The sequence below is a fragment of the Haemaphysalis longicornis genome, unplaced genomic scaffold (assembly GCF_048455015.1).
Source record: "Haemaphysalis longicornis isolate Haplotype H1 unplaced genomic scaffold, Haemaphysalis longicornis Haplotype H1 scaffold_36, whole genome shotgun sequence".
Classification (NCBI taxonomy): domain Eukaryota; kingdom Metazoa; phylum Arthropoda; class Arachnida; order Ixodida; family Ixodidae; genus Haemaphysalis; species Haemaphysalis longicornis.
In genome coordinates, this window is record NW_027526353.1 from 1,884,134 (window position 1) to 1,892,314 (window position 8,181).

At 44.7% G+C, this 8,181-nt stretch overlaps 1 protein-coding gene across 1 annotated transcript; it reads left to right on the plus strand.

The window, feature by feature from the left end:
• The first annotated feature begins 325 nt into the window (after positions 1–325).
• LOC144177970 (uncharacterized) lies at positions 326–1,554 on the plus strand. Its single transcript, XM_077705529.1, has 3 exons — positions 326–493; positions 1,051–1,133; positions 1,205–1,554. Exons 1-3 carry the CDS (start codon positions 375–377, stop codon positions 1,552–1,554), a joined length of 552 nt encoding a protein of 183 aa, XP_077561655.1. The 5' UTR covers positions 326–374.
• The last annotated feature ends 6,627 nt before the right edge of the window (positions 1,555–8,181 follow it).

Genomic DNA, 8,181 nt, shown 5'->3' on the forward strand with positions numbered 1-8,181 from the left:
ATAGAGACAGACTAGCTGCTCCCACCGCGAGTTGCGATGCGGGCGTGACATGGGTCACCGGGAGGTGGTGGGGAGATTTGGCGACGCTTACCGGACTCTTGCCCTACTCGGCATATATTACCCTGGAGCTACACAAACGAAATATTTTTTGACCACCCACACGGCTCGCCGTGCCTCGAAAAGCCAAGGAAACACGAGTGATGTGCAATTTCAGCGATTGTTATATCTGATGCCCCCCCTCCCCCCCCTCCAATTGCTGGTGTGCTAGAGATTTAAAGGTAACTATGGGGTAACAATTTTTTTACCTACTTCCAGAAGCGAATCTACCGGGCCGATGGAAGAGCCTGCGGGACACCTTCACAAAAAAACTGCGGATGCAGAAAACCGGCGCCCCAAGTGGCTCAGGTGCGAAGGAAGGCAAGAAGGCAAAAGAAGTCACCTGTCCGTACTTCACCATGCTGAAGTTCCTAAAAGACGAGACGGAAATTGACAGGTTTGATCCTTGTAGTGGTTGTTTGACTTGTTTATTTCAGGTCCGCAGGCAATCAAAGCAGGTTTAATTAAGTGTCAAAGTTGAGGTTGCACAAGTGTCTAGTTACAATACTATATCCAAGCAACTGGCACTTCATCTTGAACGTACGTGTGAGCTAGTTGCTTGCGTGAAACCGTATGGCAACTAATTCAAATAAGGACAGATGGCTCACGTGCCATTACTGCTTTTTTTATCAATATGTAAGCCTCCTGCAGACTCTTACAAGTACACAGCCATCACAACGCTCAGTGAAAGGGCCAAAATAGTTATAAAATTATAAAACACATGAATACAGGAATAATAAAGGCAGGAAAAAAAACAGCATGACGAAATTACATGAATGCTCCATTACTGGATCAGTCTTCACCAGAACAAGTATACAGTAGTAAGCAATGTGGAAAAATATGAATAACGGACAGTGCGTGCGACACGAACAATAACCAAACTAGTCTTTTCTGTGCCATAAAACACAGATGTACACTCGATGTGCCTCTAACAAAACTGGTTGTAATTTTCAGCACCATATCAAATATTACCGACCCGGAGTGCACGGATGAATCCCCTCAAGCACTGTTGGCGGCCATCTATAGCGACACTGCAGGTAACAAGTTATTAATCATAAATGAAAGTACTGTGGATGTTTACACTGTCTTCGCTGTTTCTTTTTTGCAGAAGAGCTGGAGGAAGAAGAGGTTGTCGTCCACGACGTTCCTGCCAGCAGCTATTTAGAGGAGAGCAGCCTCGACGACACTACACAGAGCAGTAGCCATGACACATCCCACACCACCGTTCCGGAACGTGCTACTCCGAGGAGGAAGAAAACAACGAAATCAAAAAACAGATGGGAGGAAGAACTGTCACAAGTTGACAAAGCCATTGCTGCCCAGAGCGACCAGGCCTCTCTGTACGGCCAGATGTTGGCAAGCAAATTGAGATCATGTCCGAAAAGGATGAAGCAAGTCATGGAGTTGGACCTCCTTGATTTCTTTAAGAGGTATACGTTTGAAGAAGAACCTGAGTAAAATCTGTGCATGCCAGTGTCGTGCCTATGTTTTTTGAGGAGCCGGGAGGCAAGTGTGTGCCCACTGCCACGTCACGGCACCTTCATTCATGAAGTACTGTGCGAACTTTTTTCGCGTCTCTGCAGCACCTGCACTGTAGTTCCTTGACGGTGTTGCTTCCAAGTCGAGCAACTGGCTCCTCTGGGTTTCATTCCTCCACTGGGCTGGAACAATGTTGCCGTAGTCATCCTCCATGTCGGCGTAGCCTGGTGGACAGTACGTTGCCTCACTTGCTTCACACAAAAAGTTATGGAGAACACAGCAGGCCAGCACAACAAAAGTTGCGTTCTTGGGGAGTAGGTTGATTGGCCCAAGCAGAACGCGCCATCTCGCTGCCAGTATGCCAAAAGCATTTTCGACGATGCACCTGGAAAGTGTGCATTTGGTACAATAAGTATAACTGGAGCATCTGCTGTCAATGGTTTGAAAAGGTAAAACTACATGCAAAATTTTCGTTGCCTGAATTTGGTTGAAATGATTATTTTATACCCGTGAAATCACCATAGCAAAGGTTTAAGTAGCCCCATAACACTTTAAAGAGAGATGGAAACAGAATACAAGCACATTCAATTTGAAAGAACTAGGCTTTGGTAACTCACTCGGCTCCATTCCAACCATGATTTTTTTTTTTGCCGAAAAACAAATACTGAAAAACGTAACTATTTCGCTATACACGAGGCATGCAGTTACACAATGGAGGGAACACTACAAATAGCAATACGAGTGTGCTAACTGCCCGTTTGCATTCCAGTGATTCAAGGAATGAAGCCAAACTAGTGCACCACTACAATAGCAGTTACGTTTCTTGATGGTGGCTTTGATCGGCGGTCGCCAATCGCACAAACTTCAGTATGCTTTTGCAATAAGGGTTTAGCAAAGCAATAGTTTTTTGGTTATAGTGAATGGAGGCTTGTGGAAACCCCTCCCTGTACCTTGCTCTGCTCAGCCTACAGTTGAATACCCTCTGGGCTGGCAGCACGTGTTTCCCAGGGTACGGACGCATAAAATCAGGTCTTAGTTGGAAAGCCTCGTCCCCAACAAACACGTGAGGGGCAACACTGCGGCTCCTTGGCAGACGGGCTGGCACTGGGAAGACCAGGACTTCATCCTGCAGCTGCCTTCCAAATGAAGTAGCCTCGAAGACTCCTCCGTCGCTGTGCCGGCCAGGAGCACCGGCGTCTATTATGATGAAACGGTAGCTGGCGTCTACGATTGCCATCAACACAATGGAAAACGTGCCCTGGAATATGTAAAATGTTATTCACATAAGAAAAGCCACGGACCAGCTTGTTGCGAAAGCACCACTGTTAATTATACCTTGTAATTGAAATATTTGCTGCCAGATTTTGGCGGTGCCTTGATCTGTACATGTTTGCCATCAACCGCCCCGATGCAGTTTGAAAAATTCCAGCGTTTGCCGAATTTTCCAGCAACGCTTTGCCATTTGGCAACCCCTGGCACCGAGATGGGACAAAAAAATAGAGCAGTGCATTTTGCACAGGTTGCTTCCCATGGCATGGCATCAATGAAATTTTAACTTTACTGCTGGGCACTGCCCTTAATACATGTTACACGTATGGTTCATTTTACAAAAAAAAAACAACGTAAACATAAGGCCAGCAGTACTCACGGGTAGGTACAGTGACTGTAAGTGCCGCCACAATACTCTGCAGGTGTGGTGGATGACAAGTCGGCATGTTGACGGGGCAACTCGAAAGGCCAGTGCAACCTGCTTAATTGCACTTTCGGAGGAGAGGTACTTGCGCACAACAGAAAACACTCAGTCATGAGGTGAAACAGTGTGTGAAAGCATTATTCATGTTGCAATCAATACTGTACCTGAGGGTAATGGCCAGCCTCTCTTCAGGGCTCAAGGGTTCCCGACACAAATATTTTTTCACCAGGTCCTTTCGGACAAGCTGCAGGAGTTCATCAAATTTGGTCGGAGTCATTCGGTAGTACGAGAAAAACATGGTAGAGTCTGAGTCCTTTTTCATGACTTGGAACTGCAATGATTGGACTAAAACAAGAACACAAATGAATTGTTAAATGTGCACTCTTTTGTAAAGCAACTTACGACTCGCGTATGTGCATTTTTTAAGTTGTTTATGATATCTTGTTTATGTTCCAAAAGCTGGTGAATATATCAACGCCGTGGGCCTCACTGTAATACGAAGGTTGTGTCACCAATTTTTGGAACCCAAAGACAAATTTCTCCCCAAAGCTGACGTAATCACTAGTACAGAATGGGAAGTGGAACTTACAAGAACTGCAAACAATGTTCGCTATTGACGAACTCTTGTGTGTGAACTCGTGTTTATAGCCCAAGCGCGGATGCTGAGGCCAATGGAGTTTTTCAAAAATCAAATTTTTTGGGTTTTATGCGCCGGAGCTGCACCTGAGCTAAGAGACGAGCCGTAGCGGAGGGCTCCAGATCAATTTTGGCCACATGGGGTTATTTAACGTGCGCCGAAATTTCAACACACGTTTGCGTTTTCCGCCTCCGTCAGAAAAACTGCCGCCGCGGCCGGGATCGATCCCGCGTACGTGCTAGCAGCACAACGCAGCCACCGCGGTGGGTGCGGATATAGTTCGTCAGCACGTCGGCGCGGCCGGACGCTTTTAGCAAGAAACAGCTGAATCAGATAGCTTACACGGTTGATTTACTGCACAAAAACACTCCGTGTTGTTTACATCTACATGTGATCTACATGACCTGCAGTAGCAATTCCGAAAGCAGTAGGGGACACGAACGGGTACTTACCGCGGTGTGGTATTCTCCCTCTTTTTTTCGCTGCTGCCATACCTTGTGCACCCAGTACCTCCGCTTTCTTTTTTTTCCTCTTCCAGCTCTATTAATTTCTTCAATATTATTCTTTTCTTCGCAAGGAGGAGGCGCCCAACGACACCCATGATCAGCCACGCTCCGTAAGGGGGCTGTTGAGAACGGGCGTGCGAGCTGAGGAAAGCGGGGAGGGAGGCTGCCGCTGGTTCAGTGTCGGAGGTTACTGATTTACAGGGTTCACAGGAGGAGAAACTTTAGATAGGACCTAAACGTTTACTGTGAGTAGAGTGAAGTAGAGCTACAGAACAAGGAGGAGAACTAACCAAAACCAACGCCGCTTAAACTCAGTATATCCGCAGAGTGTAGCCAGACAACATAACCTCACCGCTTTCTTCCAATCACAGAAGCACATAAATGTCGGAAACACAACAAAAACTTTAAAAACTTCTTCTACACAACATTTTACGCCTTTCTAGAGGGTTTTGCAACTAAAAAGCAATAATAAGTCTTGACGGCTTTTTTTGCTTCTCCTGTGTTTCACTTGAATGCATTTGCCTCGTCTAGCCACACTGACAGCAGCGCAGCGGCGAGGCGGCGGCGGCCGCCGTACTTTGCTACATGTAGCGCAGACCGACGAACATTCGGCGTCGTGACGCGGCTGGTGTTCCGCCGCGCGAACTTCGTCGTGAAAGATCGCTCCATGTATTCTAGCCTTAACACGGCGTTATCGATACATATGACGTAGACAACAACTAGCAAAGCGATGGCGGAAAGGGGGAATAAACAATTTGAATCTTGTACAAATTCGTGGGGAGTTGTCCTTCAGTGCCCACTTAGAAAGAAAGCTTCCATCTTCCCTATGGTCTAAGCCTTGTCGACTTAGTGCATGCATCGCCTGCTTTTATTTTTTTTCTGCTGGTGCCAATTATAAAATTTTCGGCGGATTCAACGGGTGTAAATAATCCACAAAAAAGTTTCTGGTGCCCTCGCTTCGAAAAAAACGCAGGGTAACGTTCATAACAGGCCATTGAACTGGGTGTTCTGTTTTGTCAGCGCATTGCCCCTTTAAGCCAGTGTTTGGGATATGAGCCATAGCGGGCTGAACGCGAAGATGCGTTAGAACACAATGGTTCCGCAGACTGACCAGTAAGTAATAGACATTAAAAACAGCGTTAGTCAAAACGTAGTGAAGAAGACATTTCGTGTGTTAGTTTCGTATTTCCGAGTATGCAGAATCACACCTTTTGTATTTGTGAATGAACATTTTTGGGTTAAAAATCCCGCCGCCTGTATCGCCACGAAACAATTTATCCTTCTTCAGTTAAACCAAGGTGCGGGTAAAAATTGTGCCGGGGCAATCATGTGCTTTTGCAATTGTAACTCACAAATTGTTTTCTCTGGAATGCTACATTTACACATTATTTATGCCTTATGTGTGAACATTAAAAAGGCGTTAAGGACTTCTCATGTTAAGGACCTTATCTTTTAAATGCAACCGATGCTGAACTACGCTCGTGGCCAATACATTAAGAGCAACTCCACCTAATGTCATAGGTACACTGCTTCTGAAGGATTATAATGCCGGTTACCGTAACTCATCGCGTAGAAGATCTCCTTGCTCGTTCCTAAAAAGTGAGGATCATGTCGTCATATTACATTTCGGAGAAATTCCCGCAACACAAAGTTAATAACAAACTTTTCTCCCTCAGAGTAAGACGAACGAAGAAAATCAAGGGCCCGCCACAATAGCGAGGCTATATTTGAGGAATTGTCTGTGCTTATTTTAGAAGTGCCATATTTATTTGGCTTTCATGACCTCTAACAGCGTCAGACCACAGCTTTTTTCGTTGTATTTGTCCCCCAAAAGTGCAGCCCAAAACCTTCACCTCAGCAAGAAATCGTTATTGCCTTCCACCAAATCAATGACCACGAAACATCATCCGTTTGCTGTTGTATTTCACTTCCTGTATTTTTCCTCAGTGTAGAAAACCTGGAAATGGTTTTCCTCTGCAGGTCCATTTTCCGGCTGGTAATCACGACGTTGCTTCTTTCATTTCTTTTACCTTCCCCATGAGGTTTTATATTGAAGTTTTATACTCCACGGGCCCGGCTTGCAAGGCATCCCAACATCTCCAGTAAAAAAGAGCCAGAGCGTAAACATAAACACCACATGAGCGAACAACTGTTTTATTTGCCCTGCACAATCCCACACCCAGCGTTTCTTTGCTAAAACGTTCTCTTGCCTTTGCCGCGTACAGTTCTGGCACGAACTGAGAGGTCTTGGAAAGATGGGCTTCTCACTGATGTTCCAAAGTCATCTAAAGATGTCAAGGTGCAGACAAGGAGCAGTGAGAGATGTAATACTTCAAGAGTGGCGGGTGAACTGCTTTACAAATGCTTTACAGAGAACTCTCTCACTGAGGCGGGAAATTGCAGAAAATGGAGCGCAAACTGCGGAACTAAACCAAGACACTTGGGATGCCGAAAACTGCCGCGGAAGCCAGAACTTGTGGTCTTTTTCTTGATAGTTGTAACTTCGAATTGTCCTGTTGTATACAACTGCCAATTGTACGTAGCACGTCAGTGAAGTTAAACCTAATGAAGTGCGAGTACCGCACATGGTACAAGATTTCCTCTCGGCTTAGTACCTATGTCTTTACGCAAGTGTACCAGGCCCGGTGAAAAAGACACCAGTATTTTGGTATTACCTTTGCTTCTTTTGGTTGGCTTTCTTGATAAGCATGAAAGAAATAACCCTTTCAGGCTTCAGGGGTATAACCTTCGTGATTAGTGTTTTGCTTCGCTACAACACGAATTTTTTCTTCTCTACAACACGTGGCAGGGTTTTCTGGTTGCTAATTTGTATATTTTATTGATCGCCAATGAGACACCAAAAATAACGAAAAAAACTTAAGGAGAAAAGATATTAATTATTCATTATTTTTCAAGATCTAACAAAAATGCTGCATGTTTGTTAAATTAACTGCTGCTTATCGTTAGAAACATTGGTAAAAACATAAACTGCAAATGCAAAATTAATGGGTTACAGCATGCCCGTAACTTGTAGGCATAAAAAAATGCGATTTTCGTTGTATGTGTGGTTTTGAAGAGGTCATGTTTCAACTGAAAAAAGTTGAAGTCCAAAATTAAGAAAACTTGAAACCCAAAATGAAGGTTATCTCTTACATGCATCGGCTCCGAGAAAATCCAGGCTAAACAACAGTGAAGTAGCACATTTTGTTCGTGTCATGTTTGTCTAATAACTCGTTCAGCACAAAACCCATTGTGGGATCGGTGAGCGTGGGGACGTGAAACCTTTAAAGGAGGTATAAAAACAAAAGTGATCTTTAACCACAGCGAATCGCCCATCAGAACACGGATCGTAAGCCAAAACAATGACAATTTAGAGAGACCACCACTTAACTTTCTTGCGAGGTTGAGACCAGAAAAACTGTGCAGCACACAATGTATCAGTAACGCTACGATCCGGAAAACAGAACTCGCTCTTACATAGAAGCCTAAATATTTAGCGCTTTGTCACAGCAATCTTGTGAATGCGGTCATTTTAGTACAGAAACAATATAGTATAAACAGTTGGTATTGTAATAATAGTGCTGAGAACTATTTAGGGCGAAATCCTTAAGTGCCCCATTCTAAGAAACAATGCCGTAGTTATTGTTATCAAATCGAGAAAATGACCCCCAATAAAGCAATAAAAGAAAGGGCACCATCCCCACTCCGTGGATGATGGCGAGGGTGCGGAGTACGGGGAATCGAAATGACATCCAAGTTGCGCCCCAAGA

Coding starts and splice junctions, on each gene's coding strand:
- LOC144177970 (XM_077705529.1), top strand. CDS start 375: ATGCAGAAAACCGGCGCCCCAAGTGGCTCAGGTGCGAAGGAAGGCAAG. Junction 494..1,050: donor GACGAGACGGAAATTGACAG/GTTTGATCCTTG, acceptor TGTAATTTTCAG/CACCATATCAAATATTACCG. Junction 1,134..1,204: donor CATCTATAGCGACACTGCAG/GTAACAAGTTAT, acceptor TCTTTTTTGCAG/AAGAGCTGGAGGAAGAAGAG.